This window comes from Zalophus californianus, chromosome 12, assembly GCF_009762305.2.
Source record: "Zalophus californianus isolate mZalCal1 chromosome 12, mZalCal1.pri.v2, whole genome shotgun sequence".
NCBI classification, from domain to species: domain Eukaryota; kingdom Metazoa; phylum Chordata; class Mammalia; order Carnivora; family Otariidae; genus Zalophus; species Zalophus californianus.
In genome coordinates, this window is record NC_045606.1 from 66,739,731 (window position 1) to 66,761,313 (window position 21,583).

General features: G+C 39.4%; 1 protein-coding gene, 1 non-coding gene and 1 pseudogene across 2 annotated transcripts; 2 read left to right on the forward strand and 1 right to left on the reverse strand.

Annotated features, from left to right (window-relative positions):
* The first annotated feature begins 11,466 nt into the window (after nt 1-11,466).
* On the forward strand, nt 11,467-11,552 carry LOC113912121 (annotated as a pseudogene).
* Nucleotides 11,553-15,943: 4,391 nt separating this feature from the next.
* On the forward strand, nt 15,944-16,050 carry LOC113912141. The gene has a single exon (XR_003516736.1). It is a non-coding gene; the product is annotated as a U6 spliceosomal RNA (small nuclear RNA).
* Nucleotides 16,051-20,357: 4,307 nt separating this feature from the next.
* C12H7orf66 (chromosome 12 C7orf66 homolog) lies at nt 20,358-20,923 on the reverse strand. The gene is given in 4 exon segments (XM_027573254.1): nt 20,358-20,513; nt 20,515-20,583; nt 20,585-20,677; nt 20,858-20,923. Coding segments are annotated over 4 exon segments (384 nt in total).
* Between the last annotated feature and the right edge of the window lie 660 nt (nt 20,924-21,583).

Genomic DNA, 21,583 nt, shown 5'->3' on the forward strand with positions numbered 1-21,583 from the left:
TATATGGCGTTTTGACATCTTCGAGACCTCTAGATTCTCCTGTGCTGCTCAAAACGAGTTCCGTGGATCAGCAGCCATAGCACTGGCCTCACTGGGGAGCTGGTTGGAAGTGTCCTGGCCCCTCCCCAAACCTAATCTGCAATTTAACAAGATCCTCAGGGGCTTCATATGCACACACAAATTTGAAAAGGACTGCTTTAATCCTTTCAGATTTTCCTAACAGGTTTTTAATGAAGGGTTGTTTTTTTTTTTAAGATTTTATTTATTCATTTGACAAAGAGAGAGACACAGCAAGAGAGGGAACACAAGCAGGGGGAGTGGGAGAGGAAGAAGCAGGCCTCCCGCTGAGCAGGGAGCCCGATGCGGGGCTCTATCCCAGGACCCTGGGATCATGACCTGAACTGAAGGCAGGTACTTACTTAACCAACTGAGCCACCCAGGTGCCCCCTTAACAGGTTTTACTCACCTTGCTTCCTATCTAGCTTGCATGTCTAGGTCACACATCGAAGTTTGTTCCTCACCAGCATGCTTATCTGTCATTGTATCTAGTGACCAGGCTCCTCCTTGGATCAGTCACACCAGCATCTTTTCCGGCTGCCATATGCCCATGCTGTACTGAGGGCTGCCAGAGGAAGTGACGGAACTGGACTGGGGCCAATGCTTAGTCACGGTTTGTGACTTCCGTTGGATCCCAAGACTGCTTAGTGCTCCGTTCCTGAGCATCATTCTCCCACTCTCTGAAACCGTGTAGCTCTAGCTCTTCTCTCCAAACTCCTCTCTTTCTCCCTCCCTCCTTTCCTTGCTTCCCCTCCCAACCCCGCTTTGCTTATAAAACTCTTACTTCATATTTAGAGTGAATGGGATTCTTCTCCTGCCATAATCCTAACATCTTACCTACATGCCTACAAACATCTGTGTTCATTCTTGAGGACTTTTTTTTTTTTTAATATCTGAGGTTTCACCATCATACTGATTCCAATTAGCCATTGCCCCCTCCGCTTTGTGAATAAATATTTTATTGTGGAATAATTTTACATTTACAGAAAGTTGCAAGATTGTGCTGAGATTTCTCATATACCTCTGTACTGGATTGGAGAGTAACCCAACAGTATGGCCAAATCATGCCTCAGTACATGTGAATGGGGCCTTACTTGGAAATGGGGTCTTTGCAGATACAATTACCATGAGAGGAGATCCTCGTGGATGTAGGTGGGCCCTACATCCAATGACAAGTATCCTTATAAGGGACAGAAAAAGAGGGGCGCCTGGGTGGCTCAGTTGTTAAGCGTCTGCCTTCGGCTCAGGTCATGGTCCCAGGGTCCTGGGATCGAGCCCTGCATCAGGCTCCCTGCTCCATGGGAGGCCTGCTTCTCCCTCTCCCACTCCCCCTGCTTGTGTTCCCTCTCTCGCTGTGTCTCTCTCTGTCAAATAAATAAAATCTTAAAAAAAAAAAAGAGAAAAAAAGAAGAGAAAGAGGGAGGAAGTCATGGAAGATTGGACTCTACAAACCAAGAAACACCAAAGATTGCCAGAACCCTCCAGAAATTAGGACAGAGGCATGCAATGGATTCTCCCTCAGAACCTCCAAAAGGGACCAATCCTATTGACACTTTGATTTCAGACTGCTGGCTTTTAGACATGTGAGAGAATATACTTCAATTGCTTTAAGTTTGCACTAATTTGTCATGGCAGCCTGTGAAGCCAGTACCACTCTCCAGTGGCTTCCTATAATGTTCCATCTTACTTTCCCATCTTCCATTTGTCAAAGCTAAGAAACTGATACTGGTATAATATTATTATAAACTCTAGTTTATAGACTAGACTAAACTCTAGTCTCAGTTTAGACTTATCTAGTTTTTGTTTTGTTTAAGATTTATTCATTTATTGGGTGCCTGGGTCCTGGAATCAAGCCCCTCATCGGGCTCCCCACTCGGTGGGGAGTCGGCTTCTCCCTGCCTCTGCCTGCTGATCCCCTGCTTATGTGCGTGCTCTCTCTCTCTGTCAAAGAAATAAATAAAATCTTTAAAAAAAATTTATTCATTTATTTTAGAGAGAGAGAGAGCATGTGTGCATGAGCAGGGGGAGAGGCAAAGGGAGAGAGACTCTCAAGTGGACTCCCTGCTGAGCAAGGAGCCTGACATGGGGATTGATCCCAAGACCCCGAGATCATGACCTGAGCCAAAACCAAGAGTCCACTGCTCAAACCACTGAGCCACTCAGGCCTCCCAAGACTTCCCTAGTTTTTACACTAACGTCCTATTTTTATTACAGGCTCCAATCGAATATAACACATTACATTTAGTTTTCATGTCTCCTTAGCTATCCTTGACAGATGTTAGTTTCTCTTTCTTTGCTTATTTATTTATTTATTTATTTTATGGCCTTGACAGTTTTGAGGAGCACCGGTTCATTATTTCCTAGGATGTCTCTCAGTTTGGGTTTGTCTGATGTTTTTCTCCAGATTAAACTAGAGTCATAGATTTTGGGGAGGAATAGCACACAGATGAAGGGCCTTTCTCATCAAATAATATTAGGAGGTATGGGAGATCAATGCATCTCACCAGTGGTGTTAACCTTGATCACTTGGTTAAGGTCGTGCTTGCTGGATTTCTTTGTTGTCAAGTTATTTTTCCCTTTTCATCTTCTGTTGTTTGGACATGAGTAATTAATTCCAGCCTATGCTCAAGGGAAGAGGACTATGTACATATATTATTTGGAATATTTCTGTAAGTAGGATTCATCTGTTCTCCCTCATTTATTTGTGTAGTCAGTCATTTAATCCTATCAGCACAAATTCATGACCAGTGCCCAATGAACTTGTAGCTTTTTATGTTCCATTTCCCATTCCAAATAAAATCTCTTGTCTCTGCTCTATTTTTCCCTTCCAGCAATAGCATTCCCCCCAATGTCATTCTCTCCTTCATTCTTTGATTTATTCAACATTCATTGAAAACCAGACACTGTCTGTGTCTTAAGGATAAGATGATAAATAATTTATAGTTCATTTGCTCCCGAAGTCCACAGACTGGAAAGTTCTTCTATGTGTCATTTACCTTACTAGGTCCTGAGGAGGGAAAGGTATTTTGGCCGCACTCAGAAAAAGACACTATTAGACTTCTTGACTGTCACTCCTTCCAGTTTCTTATCTGCATTTTACTACCCAACCCATTTCACTGATTTACAGATTTTCTTACACTGCATATGCTGTGTTGCCAGGGAGATCACATTATTTGCAGTTTCAACTTTTATTCTATGCTGATATTCCTTAAGTATCCATGTCTGCAGCTCAGGACTCTCTTCTGAGTTCCAGACTTGTTTATTCTGCTGACACGTGCAAGAGTCCAGTGACACTTCAAATGACACCCAAGTATTTTCTTCCTCCTTCAAGTTCAAACATTATTAATGACACCATCACTGTTGCCAAAGGTAAAAACCTGGGGTTCATTCTGAGAAACTCCCTACTATCTTCTAAATCCAATTAGGTACCAAGCCTGTAGAACCTATATTCTAGAGATCCCTCAAATAATTCACCATACTTTGTTTTCCGTGTCTCTGCTCCTATACACCCTCTCTCCATTAAACTCCAGTCTACATTCTACAATCTTCCAGAGTTGGCACACTAAAACATAAGTCAGATCATATTCCCTTCTTATTTAATAAGTATTCTCAGCATGTATTGTCCCCAGGATAAGACCCAAACACGCACACACACTGTAAGATCTGATCTTTATCTTGTCAACGACAGGGTCCAACATTCCCGTGATGCAGTTATAATAAGCAAGATGCCAGTCTTCAGGTTCATGTTACTTTGCATATGTCCTTCCCTGTTCCTGGATGACTCTCCCCTCATTTTCCATAAACTCCCACTCTTTCTTTGTGACCACCTCAAATATTTTCTCCTCTGTGACTCCTTCCCCAAACTCTGCAGAGATAGTTAGTTTGCTATGCCTTCTTAGCATGCAAATACCTATTAGACAGTTTTTTACATTATATTTTGATTGTTTATTTATAAAAATTTCCTTGACCGGACTGAGTTCCAAGAAAATAGTGACAGCATTTTATTTATCTTTGTATACGCATTGCCAAGCACACAGTAGCTGATTTTCAATGCACATTTGCTCAAAGAATGAAGAAATACAAACTTGCAAGCATCTTATGTCTTGGCTTGCCAGCTAGATGCTAGTGTCAGGGTATCTTCTATTTCATACATAAATGCATTATCTAAATTATCTTCACTGCAACTTTGATTTCCTTTTCGACCAAGGAGAAAGCTGTGGTCCAAGGCTTCCACTATAGAAAACGGCCTCTGGCAGTTACTTGTTGAGATATTCATGTTAACTATACCATCACTGAATAGTTTACTTCATGACATGCAGCTGTACGAACAGGGACAGGCATATTTTAAGACCTCCCACTCCCCTTGCTGTGCTACACTCCAGATTCCTGGCGTTCTCTCCCCTTTGCCGGTCAGCCATCCATGTTGTCATGCTCCTTACCTACTTCTCTACACATTTCTTCCAACTTCCCCACTTTCATCTCCTTCACCAGTTCCCTTAGTCTCAAAGCTGAAATTTCCTTAATACACTGCATTTGTAGGAAAGTCAAATACTTTCATCTCTAATGTTTGTATGATACCTTAGAGTTTTAACAACACTTTTCTCTACATTCTCATTTGCTCCTACTTCAGGGGGTTATTATTATCCCCATTTTTCAAATAGCTGAAATTCACGGAAGTTATGCTTTCCAGAATATTCCCCAGATAGAATGTGGTAGAGCTGGGCTTAGAATCCTGATTTGATTTAAAATCCTATGTACTTCTCCACTCAGAAACTGGGTCCTAAAGACACCATTTGAACCCTGGAAAAGTAGTATCTAAACTAAAATTACATAGGAATACTTCAGTTATAAGAGCCAATATTTTCTCAGGAGCTAGTTTAAAGTCAAGTTTTCTGTCTGTAGAAGATATCATTGCAACCAAAATAGTCTGATCAGATGTAGCCTTTATGGGTTTTGCTTTTGTGGTTGGTGAATATTCACAAGTGTGATTTATAAAGCATCTAAATATATATGTTCTGTGCTTGTTGCAGGAGAGGAAAATACAAAAGCATTGTCACGCATTTCATTGTCTACTCTGTGGCAGAAAAAAAAATCAACCATGAAATGAAAGTGTCCTTTTTCAATAGAAGTGTCTCTGCATTCATATTTTTCTTTAGTGCTGTTTTTTTGTTTTGCTTAAAGTCAACTTAAGATGTTGAATATAAATATAATAGCTCAGGAAATGATGAAAAATACTCATTTTTTTTATCACATCCTGATCACCACTGAAATTAGAGTTTTCAGGAACAACCAAGCCAAGACAAGCCCTGCCTTTTTCTTTCTCAGAGCAACTGATACTATTCCTAGTGGCCAGGTCATGAGTCCCTGAGCAATTGGAGAGGATATGAGTGAGCGCCTTAGCAAAATGGTAGTTAACATGTGTGGAGAGTCTTTTGACTCCTCAACAGTTTAGCTCACTCACTGAATTTCTTACTCCATTCATTACAGAAAAGGGACTGAATCAATACAATGGTAGTCTGATAGATAACCCTTGGGTTTGGGCCACAAATTATCCTCAGTATGGAGTCTATATGGCTTGATTTAATCTAAGTAATTTAGAAGTAACTAGCCTCTTTGAATTTGTTTTTAAAGATTTTTATTTGTCAGAGAGTGAGAGAGAGAGCACGACTGGGGAGCAGCAGAAGGAGAGGGAGAAACAGACTCCCACTAAGCAAGGAGCCAGATGTGGGACTCGATCCCAGGACCCTGGGATCAGGACCTGAGCTGAAGGCAGACACTTAACCGACTGAGCCACCCAGGTGTCCTAAGTCTCTCTGAATTTTATCGTTTGTTTTGTTTTATTTGTTTTCAGAGGGAGGGAAATTTACATTCTAATCCTCAGAAATATTTTTGTTTGAAAAATGTTTTCCCCTCTAAAACAGGGAATAAACATTTTTTTTGTTTTTATTAATTTTAGGTTCATTCTGGTATTTTCATGGACTTACAATGACTCTAGGAATGTCCTTATGTGACACTAGGAGGTCAGAGTTTTGAGTGACCGTTGTCCTCCAGGGTCTGTCTCATGTAAGCGATCTTCCTGCTTTGGCTACCTGAGCAGTCTTCTCTGAAAGCCTACCAAACCATGGTTTTTTGCTGGAGCTGATGTTCTTAATTTTCAGTTTTCCAGGTCTCACTGCAAAATGAGTTCATTTATTTTGTAGAACAGAATTCACCATTGATAGAGCCCATATATTAAAATCTTTTCAGCTTCTAAAAATGGTATTTATAGAACACTAAAAAAGTAAAAGTCCCAAGTATCATTTTAAAATGTTGCTCATACACATTGATTTTTGCAAGGATAAATCAAAATAGCAATTTTAACAAAACTAATTTCTCAGTCTTCAGTATTCTGAAATGTCATCAATGAAACAAGAATGATTTAAATGCAAATTTAAACAAGTTAACTGAATAAATGCTACTAAAAACATGATGTGGTATAGTAGAAGGCCCAGCAGTTTTGAATTCAGATTTATATGGTTTCAAATATCAACATTATCACTTCCTGGCTCTGTTTCCTTCAAGAAATTAAATTTATGTGAATAGGACTTCATATATAAAAAATGAGGATAATGATGCGTATCAGCAAGGTTGTTGTGAGATTAAGAATAATATATGTAAAATGCGTGACACATCTAGGGGCTCAATAATTGTAATTATTATTATTACAATGACTTTACGTACTCTCAGGTTTTTGCTTTGTAACTGAAATTGTGTTAAGTGACCCTGTTGTATACATCATCAAGTGAATTCATAACACCTTTGCTTATAAATATGTTAGTGGTGCAAAGAATAGAAACATATTAATGGAATGAATATTTATAAGGGCATATGAACATACTAATAGTGTTATAAATTAAGCATGTACTATAGCATTTCCCAGTCCCAGGCACCATGATAGGAATATACTTAGCAGAAGATAGCAAAATACGATTAACTGCACACATTTTCAAGAGATATTTCAGTCTTTCTCACAAGTGAATTTTTATAGAGAAATAATCTGTTTCCATAAGTAGGTCCCCTGGCAGGTGTGGCCTTCCCTATAGGACAACTTTTTATTCATGTTAATATAAATAAACATTCAAGACAAATCAGTGTTGCTGTTTTTTTTTAATGATTTGAACTGATTGCTTTTTTTTAAAGATATTTATTTATTTGACACAGAGAGAGAGAGAACGAGAGAGCACAAGCAGGGGGAACGGCAGGCAGAGGGAGAAGCAGACTCCCCACCAAGCAGGGAGCCAGACTCAGGGCTCGATCTGAGGACCCTGGGATCATGACCTGAGCCAAAGGCAGACGCTTAACCGACTGAGCCACCCAGGAACCCCTGAACTGATTGCTTTTAATACCTGCTTTAGGCAAAAACTTTTTCCACTTTTGAATTTAATTTTTTCATATGAGTTTTGATTGGCTGTCAGTGAATTCCCTTCCCCCCCAAAAAGAAAGAAAAAAAAACCCACATCAGACTAGTTTAGAGAGCAATTCTGCTTCAGAAAGCAATAGGCTAGCCACCATTAAATTTCTATTATTTATGAATAATAATTCATAATGATTAAATGAATTTGTCCATAATTACTGATATTGCTGGCGGAGACTTTTGGAATTATCACTCTGGGACACAGAGAGTTTAACTCAGGCAAGGAAATGTCAACTTTAATTGGGTTGCAACTTTCGTCTGATACATTCTCAGTGGACAGGGTTTAGTAGTAAATCCTAATTTTGATATGCTTATTTAAAAAGCCAATTTATGTCCAGTATTTGTTACCTTTTCTTCAGGTTGCATTTTCTAGAATTCTTACAGTACTTAAAAATTCAGTTTCCAAGCCTTTAAGTGTTTTTATTTTTCTCTGAACTTTTTATGATGTTTGACCTAGAGAGTCTCTTTTGAGGAAACTTAAAGTCTCTGAATCTAATCTTTGCTGTCTACTCATCTGTGTTCTCAGGGCCTCTTTGGGTTCTTCTGGCCCATTTTCCTTTTACTTGTAGATCCAATCCCTGTCCATGTTTGTTCTTCTTTGATTCTTGGGAAAGATATTATATTTGCATCAGAGTGTTAGCAGATAAAGCTCAATTCATAGATAATTCAGATTTCTTATAGTCAAGAGGATGCAGAAAGCATGAAGCAGAATGGTGGTTGTCCCCCGATGTTGGTCAGGAAGCATACTTGGTCTGCTGACTTACACTATTCACCCAGAATGGGGTTCTCCATTCTAGAAAGCACTTGACCTTTACTGAGGGAAAAGACACCATTTTACTTGTGTAAATACAGCTTGAGATAGTATGTATCCACGAGTATTTTTTTCTCACAAGGTACTTAAAGCCATACTGCTATTGTTCAAGCTTCATTTGAGAAAAGTAAAAATGAGTAATGTATTTGACAACAAATTTAACAATCTTCCTTATCGACATCCTTCATCTAACTCCTCAGAAATGCACGATGGCTGTTTCCCCATATTCTTTCCTATCTTTCTGATCTCTCTTCACATTACTCCCAGGGTAGCTTCTCAACTTCATACCTTGGGACATCATTGCTGATTCAAAATTTAATATTTTAAGGAATGTTCTCCTACACTTCCATTTGTTTGGGGTTATGACTCTTAATTGTGTGCTTAGATTTTAGATGGCATAAACCATGTTATTTTGTACCTTCAAAATATATCCAGAATCAATCCACTCTTCACCCCCTCATTGCTATCATCCTAGTCCAGCCACCATCATCTCTCACCTGGATTACTGCAATGACACCAAATAGGTCTCCTTTTGTTATACTTTCCCCACAACTGTCATTGCCGGCACAGCAAGGGGTAGGAACCTTCTCAAAGATAAGCCAGTCTTGTTACTCCTTTGCTCAAAACCCTCCAATATTGTTTCATTTTGGCCTGGGAAATGCAAGGCCAAATGATTGCTCACCATGCCCTTTATGCACCAGCTCCTCTCTGACCCCATTTACTACTCCATCTGTTGTCTTCACTCCAGCCACACAGATCTCTTTTCTCTTAACCAAGTATGTCAGGCACTGTCCTGTCTCAAAGTCTTTGCATTGCTGCCCTGGCTGCCGAGGTATCTGCAGGACTCATTTCATCACCTCTCCTGGGTGTCTGTGCAAATATCAGTGGCGTCTTCCCAGACAACTCTAAGCAAAGTATGGCATTCATTACCCTTCCTGAGCCAAATCCTTGCTTTATTTCGCATCACAGAATTTATCACCAAATGATATCCTATGTATTTCCCTTTTGTTGGTGCCCATTCTCCATGTAGAATGTAGGCTCCATGAGAACAGGATTATTTGTATGCTTTGTTCACCACTATATCTACAGCACTTTGCACATGGAGGCAGTCAGTGAATGTTTATGAAATAGATGGATCAGTATATAAATATCTTTCATGTTAGTGTTCCATGTATGTGCGTGTTAAGTTATCTGCTGGGGAAAAGGCATTAGGTGAGTGATGGTCAATGAGGAAGAACCAGGCATATTCTTTACAAAAATTTAAATTAGTAGTGACAACGGGAATCACATTTTTCCGAAGAATGGACACGTTTTGATCCTGTATGTTTATATGAAACATTTAAAATATAATGGCTTACATATTTTGATGTTTTGACAATTTTTTTTTAAAGATTTATTTGTTTGACAGAGAGAGAGAGACAGCGAGAGAGGGAACACAAGCAGGGGGAGTGGGAGAGGGAGAGGCAGGCTCTCCGTCGAGCAGGGAGCCCGATGCAGAGCCCGATGCGGAGCCCGATGCGGAGCCCGATGCGGGGCTCCATCCCAGGACCCTGGGATCATGACCTGAGCCGAAGGCAGACGCTTAACGACTGAGCCACCCAGGCGCCCCAATGTTTTGACAATTTCTAAGGACAAGCTTTTTCAACCAAACAACTAGTTGCCAAAATAAATGCAGAATCATGAGAACTCTGAGCTATTCCTGTATTTGTTGTTATTTAGGTCAATTAAAGAGCATCTCAATAACAAATATGTTTTGGAAATTGTGAGAGGATGGAAATCAGTTTAGTCAGGTATGATCCAACTCTTTTTCTAGGTCCTAGTGAGAATAAAATATGGGCATTTGGAGGTCACTCCAGTCCTAAGTGAGAGGGATTACTTGAGGAAGTCATTCTTGGTCCTGTGAGGTTCCTGAGTGTGAAGAACACATCTGGGTTGGATGGAGATGATGATGATGATGGTGATAGTGATAAAAATAACAAGAGCTAATAGCTGATACTTACTGAAGATCACCGTGTGCAGGCACTATTCTAAGTGGTTGGTTGTAGGAACGTACTTAATCTTTACAACAACCTTATGAAGTCGGCATTATTATTCCCATTTTACAAATGAGGAATTTCAGGTATGAAGACATTGAAGGCCTAGCCAAAGTCACACAAAAATCATAAATGACAGAGATGGAATTTGAATGCGTGGCTTCAGAACCTTCTCTCTCTGGACCTCTCTGCTAACATGCCAAGCTCCTACCTGGAGCATAAATGGAACTCCAAAAAGTATGTGTGTGCATGCTCATGTGGATGTGTCAGTGCAAGGGTGAGCGCGTGCAACACTTATTTGTGCATGTGTTTGCATGTGTGTAAGTGAGTTGGTGGGGATGATGAGACTGCATTAATATTGAGAGTGAAGTGATACAGCTCTGAAGAGAGCAAAGGTGAGGAAATAAATACTGTTGTTAAGCTTTATACACGTCACTTCACTTAATTAGCACAGCAGCCCTTATGAGGGAACATTTTTGCCTTTTTTAAAATAGACGAGATATCAGAGGATCAGAGAAGCAAAAGCCCCTCCCTTGGATAGGGCCCTGTCTAGGCAGTGGCGATGAGCCTAGGAGGAAAAGCTCACCGTGCTCCTCAAGAGTAAAACCCACAGCTCTTCTGGAGGCACAGGGTAGACCCTCTGGCTTCTCTGCCGAGATCTTTTGACCTTTAATCCTTCCGTGGCTGGGAGGGGACACCAGCCAAGAGAAGACCTCAGGTCAGTGTAGGACTATATAGTCTGAGGCTAACATGGCCAAATATTTCCAAGACATACTTACATTAAAAATTATTTACTTGGGGGCGCCTGGGTGGCTCAGTCATTAAACGTCTGCCTTCGGCTCAGGTCATGATCTCAGGGTCCTGGGATTGAGCCCTGCATCGGGCTCCCTGCTCAGTGGGAAGCCTGCTTCTTCCTCTCCCTCTCCCCCTGCTTGTGTTCCCTCTCTCGCTGTGTCTCTCTCTGTCAAATAAGTACATAAAATAAAAAAAAAATTATTTACTTGAAATTCAAATTTCACTGGGTGTTCTCTTTTCATTTTTTGTCTGTTTGTTTTGTTCGGTCTCACAACTCTACTCATGGCTTGTCTACCTCTGTCAGGAATGCTGAGCAGAAGACTGTACTTTCAGGGATCATTTCTATAGTTCGTTACTAGAGAAGTTTCTCTGAACGTGTAGGAATGCTGAGCAGATCACAAGAGCAGAGAAGGATATCCCCTTGGCCTTTGAAATTCCCATGTGGATTCATCAGTGGCTCATTTCTTCACACATCGTTGGTAGAAACAGTGGCTACCTACCAGAGCCAGCATGCTGGGTTCTGAAGGACGCTTTGTGAATGTTCACTAGAGCTCTAGGAGTTACATTACAGTGTAGCTCTGTAAGGTGCAGTGGCTAGTATACACAGGTCCTCAAATTTTAGTGTATATTAGGATCACCAGGGAAGCTTGGTTAAAAAATGTTGATTCTTAGCCCTAACCCCAGAGATTATGATTCTAGGAATAGAACCCTGAAATCAGTGTTTTTAATGAAAACTCTGGGTGATCTTGAGGTGGGTGGTTCCAGGAGCATTCTTTGATAAGTTCTGGTCTGCTGGATGGAAGAGACTTGATCCAGATACTATAAGAGTCAATAAGAAATACTTCTCACTGAGACTTTAGACACTGGGACATTGTGTGCTTTGAGTTTCTCTAAGGTGTTAATGCAGATATAGAATATTATTGTATATCTTTCTTTTCTTTCTGATAAAATATAGCTTTCTTTTCTTTCTGATAAAGTATTACTCTTTCTTTTCTTTCTGATAAAATATAGCTAAGTGTGCTGGCAAGTGGGAATTGGCTGCAAGCACAGTAGGCTCTTCAAAAGAGAGATTTTCCCCAGATTTCTGATCGGAGCCTTAAGTCAAGGGAAGTGTCACATTCTTACCAAGTAGCTTAGACCTCTTGAGCCACAGTCGGTTCTATGCCAGGAGTATTTATGAAAGCCTTGTTTCTGGAAGGAAAAGGTTCACTGTGTTTCATAGGGTTAAAAGCAAGGACTTGTCTTTACAATTTTTCAAACCAATTCTGTATTTCAGCCTAATGTTTGTGGTACCGATATGGTATGTGGAGGCATTTGTCTATTAGTTGTTGAACACCCAGACTGCTGAATCCTCTGCAAAGTCAAGTCAAAGCAGTGAGCCTTCTGGGAGGGATGCCAGCAACAAATTGTAGTAATCCAGCCTTGTTGTTAGAAGAGCATGAATCAAAAGCTCAGCATCTTGCTGAGACAGCAATCGTCTTAACCTTGTTATACTCCTGAGATGGTAATATGAGGTCTTATCAGTATGGTTGATATGGCTCTCAGAGGAAAGCTGAGGGTCAAAAATGGCTAAAATTTATCATGGAGAATATTGCTTTGTGGGATGTCCAGCTGTAGAGTTGTGACTACCTATTAAATCCTCTGTGAAGTGAGAAATATGTGATCCACTGCCTGCAGGGTAAGAGAAGGGGAAGGAAATGGAATCAAAAGTGAAATAAAACTGGTCAAATGAGATAAAAAACTGATATCTTAATTTTCAGCCATAGGCGTCCGTTTTTGAGATCACCCCTTAGGTAGCTTCTGACTGACCAGGGGTAGTTCTGTGCCAGGGAAGATTAAAGGCTCTCTGGGTGGCCGTATTTTAAATGGTGAAATCTTTTCAAAGAGGTTTTGTTTTTGTAATCAAATCTAAGCTGTGTTCAAGTTCTAAGTGACCCAATTAATAGCATTTAAAGGAGTATACAGAGCAAGAGTGCTGTGATCTATGGTATCTCTCTCTCTCTCTCTCTCTCTCTCTCTCTCTTTTTAGCTTTATATCTAGCAACTTTCTTAGAAAGGAGTCAAACCGGGGCACCTGGGTTAAGCGATTGTCTTCAGCTCAGGTCGTGATCCCAGGGTCCTGGGATGGAGTTCCGCATCAGGCTCCCTGCTCAGCGGGGAGCCTGCTTCTCCCTCTCTCTCTGCTGCTCCTCCTGCTTGTGCTCTCTCTCTGCCAAATAAATGAAATCTAAAAAAAAAAAAAAAAAAAAAAAAAAAAGGGAAAGGAGTCAAACCTAGATTTATACCAAGAAGACAGAGCTTTCTTTAGGAGTTATCATTAGTATTCAATTTCAACCTCATGGTCCCCAGGAGGAAGGGCAATGTGCAGTGTGTTCAGAAGCCTGGGCTTTGAGGTGAGAAAGGCCTGGACGTGAATCACAACTTTGTCATTTCCAAGTTGTGAGACCTTGGGCAAGTGACTTAACCTCTCTGTGCTTTAGTTTTATTAGCTATAAAATGCAGGTAATGTTAGTACTGGTCTCATAAAGTCTTTGAGAATGAAATGACAAATCATATGCAAAATGCTTTCTACAGTACCTGGTGCATGGTATGCACTTTATAAATATTAACATTTGAGAATTTGAGACTGACTCCACCTCCCTAAAAAAATTGCACTTCTCTTTCCCACCCAGGGTTCTGAATAATTTGAGAATTTTAGAAAAAATAAAGACACGGGCAAAAGACCTCCTTATTAATGATAGAGGAAGGTTGGAGAATGCAGTTTAGTCGGACAGTCAAATTGGCCTGCTGAGTGTAGGTAATGCCCCAAATTAGGCAGACTCACCTTACCTGTTCTGGCAGCACCACCTGGACCAGCCCTCCCATGGGAAAAGGAAGAAGAGCAGAACATGCTCTTCCCTATAAGAAGCTTTTTTTCAAGCAGAACGGGGCTGAGCATGCACAGGTATTTTTTCCAAATTCACCAGAGACATGATTCTATATTGTCAGGGTCTGAGTGAATAAAGGGTCAGGAGAGAGAAGGGGTGTGACAGAGAAAAGTCTTCCTCACAGAAATCAAGACCAGGAGAAGATGTTCCCATCTAACACAATGTTATCATTGTCATCAAGAATTCATTATTTCATTATTTAATTTGGTATTACCTTCCCCCTTCATCTCTTCCAATCATACCATGACTATTGCTGGTGTGACGAATTACCACACACTTAGTGGCTGAAGCAATACAGATTTATTCTCTTATAGTTGGGGAAGTCAGAAGTCCATAATCAGTCTTGATGGGCTAAAGTCAAGGTATCGAGAATGCTGATTCCCTCGGAAGGCTGTGAGGGACCTTCTTTGCCTCTTTTGGATTATAGAGGCCGCCTGCTTGTGGTCCTTTCTGTGCATCATTTCAACTGTTTGCTTTCTTCATACATCTCCTGCTACTGTCTCTGACCATGTTGTCTCCCTCTCATAAGGACCTTTGGGATTCCACTCTGCCTATTCATACAATCCAGGAAAATCTCTTGTCTCAAGATTCTTAATCACATCTGTGAAGTCTGTGTTCCCAGGTAAGGTAACAGCATCACAGATTTAAGGGATGAGGATGTGGATGTGCTTGGGTAGCCATTTTTCAGCCGACCAAATGACATTTTGATTGTCTGAGTTTGTCTTGTAGCTATTTTTCATGTTATTTTGTAGAGCATTTTTAAAAATATTTCCTGAATCAGGTTGTAAATTCCTGAAGAGTAAATATCAGATCTTCCATGTTTTTATATTTATTCTGCTTTATTATCTCACATGTTAATGCAAACTAATGCTCATAATAGGCACTCGATAAATCTATTGATTTAAATACGTTAGAGATCACAGTGTTGAGAATGGAGGCCTGTGTCTGGTTTACTTATGTTCAGGAGAAGCAAAATCTCAGCTTTGACTTTGGATTCTACAAATATTCAGACGACATAAGAAACAGTGTACTTGGAGTGAAGCATTAGAATGTTACTTGTTTCCTAGAATTCTCACTGTTGGACTATAGAGAGGCTTTGGGACAGTCAATTAAGTGTTAAGATTTACCAGAAATCTAAGGGATTATTTCTGCCACACTCTCCTTCCTCAGATAAAGAAGAGAAATGGTGAATTTTTGTGAGTGGATGTGAAAACTTAGGCTGCACAATTTAACCTCCTCTCGCCATTAAACTTTGGAGAGGTGGATTATTATACTATGGAATTTGATTCTGATTTTAGCTGCAATGGTTGATAAGAAGTGTACCGTGACTTGAAACAAATACACACAAAATAATTCCCTCTCTCATACGTAGGTGCATATCAAATACACGATTGTTCATCACTTAAAGGTTGAGTTAGGAAATTATGGAGGCCAATATGTAATTTTAAGGTATTCAGTTTACATTAACAGATATCGAAATGAACCATAGAATTAGCTTTAAAACATATAGCCTAATTCACACCCATTATTTTAAAAGTTAGTGATGCCATATAGTAGCTTTGCATATAATATTTTGTTATATAATTAAGACCAAAAAAAACCAAAAAACAAAAACCCTGATTCTTTGTCCTCAGCCCTTTGAATTTGCAATTGCCATTAGGTACTTCACCTGTGCTACCTTCACATCCTCCCCCTCCCTTCTGGACTTTTCCTCTCTAGAATGGTAGAAACTGAACTGTGGGGCTAGAAAGGACCCTAGAGGTCATCTTGTCAATTTGGACATTTTACAACTGAGAACATAATTCCAGAGACATTACTGACTTGCTTAAGTTCACACAACTATTGGCAGTTATAACACAAATCTCCTGTGCTCACTTCGGGAGCACATATACTAAAATTGGAATAATACAGAAAAGATTAGCATGGCCCCTGCACAAGGATGACACATAAAAACACAAGTCTCCTAACTCTCTGTAAAGACATTCCTCCCCCCTCATTTAGGTAAGGGAATTAAAGAGCAGAGAGCAAAAAGAAAATTACCAAGGAGTAAAGCGATGGAGGATGAGAGGATTCTGGAATTACTGTGGCCTAAAGGAGGCAGGATTCTCAGTCACATGCTTTCTTATCTAACAGAGTTAATCATCTGTTAGAGGAAGAAAGATGTGCCTACCCTGGGGTTTCAAAATAAGACCACAGGCGAAGGTTTAATTCTGATGGACAGTGCTGGTGGGAACCTGCTCCCCTCTGGGTGAGCAGAGCACCTGAGAACCAAGTCACAGGACCTGGAGAAAGGATTATAATACAGGGATGAGTAAAGAGATACTAGGAAATTGCAAAAATAGAAAAAAAGAAAGAGAAAAAAAGCAGGTATGGCAATAGCAGGAACAATGTTAATAGTAGAAAAAGAGGTATGTAGAGTTAAAAGAATTAAGCTAGACAGAGGGTCATTTTGTAGTAATAAAGTGACTACATGAACAATTTATGAAGGTTCTGAAACACCAAACAAAAGTACCCAAGATCACGTCATAACTAAATATAGAAAGCAGTATCTATTTGATACGCAAGGATAAATTACAAAACTACACTTCTAATGGGAGACCTTAATACCCATTTTTAGAATAATATATAGGGGAATTGAACAATGATGTCAACACATTTTCTTATATAGACATATCAAAACAAAAAAAAATTCAGAAACATATATCCTTTGAATATAGAATATAAATTATTTTCTATGTCTGTGGAATCTTTTAAAACATGAATTATGTAATTGACCACAAAACAAATCTTGATAATATTTTAAAAGCAAACTGTGGGGCGCCTGGGTGGCTCAGTCAGTTGAGCACCTGACTCTTGATTTTGGCTCAGGTCATGACCCCGGGGTTGTGAGATCTTTGCGTGCTCAGTGCGGAGTCTGCTTAAGATTCTCTCTCACCCTCTCTGCCTTGCCCCTCCCCCCACTCTCTTGCTCTCAAATAAATAAATAAATCTTGCTTAAGATTCTCTCTCACCCTGTCTGCCTGTCCCTCCCCCCCATTCTCTCTTTCAAATAAATAAATCTTTAAAAAAAGTATAATATTTACAGACTACTCTCTTGGACCATATTTTAAAAAATCAGAAATAATGAAATGATGAGCCTCTTTTTTCTCTTAATGCCCAAATAGTAACTACTTAGAAAATATGAATGCATTCCTAGTTAGCTCATGGATCAAAACCACATGAAAACTGAAATTAGACTATCTGAGAACAGTAAAAAAGGATGAATATCAAAACCCATGGAGCCTAGGAAAAAGAATATTTAGTTGTAAATCCCTTTGATAAGTGGTACAGTAAAAGGGAAAGAGAATGAGACATACTTGAAAATCTCCCCCAAAAATTGATTTCTCAGCAAAGTCAACATTACCAAAATTGATAACCAAGTACAGAACTAGAACAGAACGCTTATGACCAAAGAAGTGAGAAAGGTGATCCTATAAAAAAAGAGGCATTATGAAGCCTATACCTTGCTAGTGGAAATGTAGAATGAGGCAGGCACTGTGGAAAGCAGCTTGGTGTTTTATATATTAATTAAACATAAACCACATGATCCAACAATCCCACTCCCAGGTCTATACCCCAAAGAACTGGAAGCAAGGACTCAAACAAATACTTGTACACCAGTGTTCATAGCAGCATTCTTCAAAAGAGCCAAAAGATGGAAACAACCCAAGTGTCATCAATAGATCAGTGGATCAACTAAAGGGAATAAGTTCTGACACTTGCTACAATGTGGATGAACCTTGAAAACATTATGCTAAGTTAAGTAAGCCAACTGTAAAAGATAAATGTTGTGTGATTCCCCTTACATGAGGTACCTAGGATAGACAAAGAGACAGAAAGTAGAATAGAAGTTACCCGCAGCTGGAAGAAAGGTGGACTGTGGGCTTACTGTTTAATGGGTTCAGAGTTTCTGTTTGGGATGATGGCAAATTTCCGGAAATGGACAGTGGTGATGGTTGCACAATATTGTCAGTGTACTTAGTGCCACTGAATTGCACACTTAAAAAGGGTTAAAATTATAAATTTTGTGTTGTATATGCATATTTTATCACACTTAAAAGAGACATTGTGACAAGATATTTTCCTGAGTTCTAAACAATCTCGAAAGAACAGATTTCTCTCATGTTAATCAATTTACAGAGTAGAAAAAGATGAAAAGTTCCTCAAATTGCTTTTGAAGTCAGTACAACCTTAATTGCCAAATCTGGTAAAGGTATTTCAGTCTGGCATGGTATCAAAAGAAGATTTATTAGGCCACCTAGAATTTATACAGAAATTAAAAGGTGGTTCAATATCAAAATCTCATTATAATTTGCTTAATTAACAAACTAAAGGAGAAAAAAAAGCTTATAATTTCAGGAGAAATTGAAAGCATGTTAGACAAAATTTCAGAGGATATCCTAAGTAAAATATGAATAGGATGAAATTACCTTTAAAACCTTAAAATTGAGGTGCCTGGGTGGCTCAGTCGGTTAGGTGTCCGACTCTTGGTTTCAGCTCAGATCATGGTCTTGGGGTCCTGAGATGGAGCCCTGCTTCAGGACCATCGCTCAGCTCTCTCTCTCTCAAAAAAAAAAAATTCACATGTGACTTTGACTCCTCCAAAATATTACTAGTAGCCTACTTTCGACTGGAAGCCTTACCAATAACAATTGATTAACATACATTTTGTATGTTATATGTATCATATACTATCTTCTGACAATAAAGTAAGCTAGAGAGAAGAAAATGTTAAAATCATATGGAAGAGAAAATACATTTACAGTACTATGCTCTCAAAAATCTGCACGTAAGTGGACCTGTGCAGTTTCAGCCTGTGTTGTTCAAGGGTCAACTGTAGTAATAAAATCCTCAGCTTATAAAATTCTACATACAAAATTATGTATTACAGAATTTCTCAGATGGGCAAAAATACTGAAAGTTGGAGATATACTAAATGTCCATAAATAGGGGAAGGCTTTAAATAAGTACTGGTTTGCCCACACTGTGGAATATTTTGCTACTATGCATCCATTAAACATACTAAAAATTAGAAGTATACCAGTTGTACTCAAGGCATTTTTTAAGTGAGAACAATAAGATACAGAGGAGTGTGCATAATATACAATTTTTATAATCAATCCCAGACTCCCTATCAGTGCAGATGTACATGTATATGCAAGTGTGTGTCTGCATGTATAAAATTACATGAGACTGAAATAAAGCCCAGAACTACAAACACAGGGTTATTAACATAGGTTATCAGATTGATTGGGAGAAGGAGCAGTAAATATGAATGAGTTGGAGAGAAATGCTGGAAAGGTGACTTTGGAGGGAAGCAGATAATTAGCTTTTTCTCTATACATCTTTGTATGTTTTATTTATTGCAACAAGCTTGTGTTATTCCATATTTGAAAAATATAGATAAAAAGAACCAACGTTGAGTTGAATGGCTGCCTCCTGAAAGACGTGTCCATTCAGAACTTGTGAATGTGACCTTATTTGGAAAAACCATCATTGCAGATGAAATTAATTTAAGATCTCCGGATGGGATCCTCCTGGACTAGTGGGGCCCCGAAATCTATGACAAGTGTTTTTATAAGGGAAGAGAAGGGCAGAAGATGCACGAAGAAGAGGAGGCTGTGTGAAGGCTGAGGCAGAGACTGGCCTGAGAAGCCACAAGCCAAGAAATGCCAAGAGCCACCAGAAGCTGAAAGCGGCAAGGGACAGAATCTCCCCAAGAGCTGCTGGAGGGAGTACAGCCCTACCCACCCCTTGACTTCATGCTTCAGGCCTCTAGAACCGAGAGAATAATGTTCCGTTGTTTTAAGCCGTTACGTTTGTGTTTACTATGGTAACCCTGGGAAACACACAGAGGCTAAACCTTTAATTTATGTCGATGGAAATTTTCTGCAAATTCCAATATGTAAAAAAAATTAGATCTATTCTGGTTTAGGAATATGACGCTCGGCTCTGCCTCCTCCATCTCTGTGTTGTTACAGAAACACCAGGTAGGTTTGGTGCACAGCTTGCAGATCACTGATTTAGTCCAATCCCTTCTGTACAGATTAAAAGAGGCTTGAAGAGTGTTTCCCACTTCTTGGCAAGCCAAGCAAACCTTGTCTCCCTTTCTTATCTTATCCCTGTGAAGGCTTGGGGTCACTGTGAGTCCTTTATCACAGCTGGGCAGAGTTTAGTCAGCTCTTCTCTCTGCAGGACTTGGAGAGTGCCATTTTTTAACTTTTCCCAAATCCATTTCACTGCTACACAATCACTTTTGTAAAGTTTTTAGAACTTTTACAAATTTTTTTCTCTGTTTCATTTGGAAAGGATTTTGCATAAACCACTGGTTTCTTGCCGAAGATCTTTTTTTATGCATCTTTCACTTGAAATATGTATCCCTCATGGACTCTTAATTTTGTGTCTCTGATTCATCATACGACAAAACTAAATTGAGAATTCCCTTTACATCACTGCATGCAAAAAGTCCCAGGATATAAAAATGCTTGAGAAGGCAGGACACTGGGGGTGCAGAAAGAGTGACTGCAGCTAGTGTGAAATCAGAGAAGAGGGGGAAAAAATGCTGAGAAAATGCAGGTAAGGCTCTGTATCTCCCAGTGCTCCATAGAATTCCTGCAGGATGAGGCAGGCAATTTCCTTAACCCACAATTTTTATTCCTACCAAATTCCATTTTTATTTCTATGAAAGGAACTTCCCACCTTCCCCAAAGAATCATTGCAAGGCAGATGAGGCTAAAAAGGCTCTGAGGAGCTGATGAGGTGTGGAGATGTAAGAAGGACCATTTTTGGGTAACATCATAACCATCATTTTATAAAACTTACATGGGTGAAACAAACAAAAACTTACATGGGTGTCTTTGAGTGTTTGAGATCAAGATATGTTTTGTGCATTGAAGAAGAGTTCATTAGAGCTGAAGAAGTAGTTTATAGACCTTCTACTTGACTCTTCAGCAATCACACACAGATATTGTGAACATTTTGGCAAGTAGGTTTAGAAAAACCATGAGTGGTTACATATTGGCATGGGGCCCATGGAAAGCAAAGGATGAAGAGACAATGCAAAGTCAGGATGACCAAAACAGAAATAGACACAAAAATGAATGGGCTGGAGCCTTTTCTATTTATCACAACTAAGGGTTTTGTGTGTTTATGATGGTAAGGGATACAGATGATATAATTACCCTGAGTAATATGTGTAGTTTTAGAGATATATATCACATTTGGTAAACTGTTTACAATTTTCATTTCATTCCACTAGGTGGATTCAATCTCTCTTGTTAGATTTCCTGATAGCATAAATATGCCCCCAATATTGCACAGGACATATTTACACTAAAAAACATTTTTTTAAAACTTAACTGAAATTCACACTTAACTGGGTGTTCTGTGTTTTTATTTGTTAAATCTGGCAAATAGTATTCTATTTTAAAGATGGAGGACTTTCCTGCTTTTCAGTACCTAAATGAAA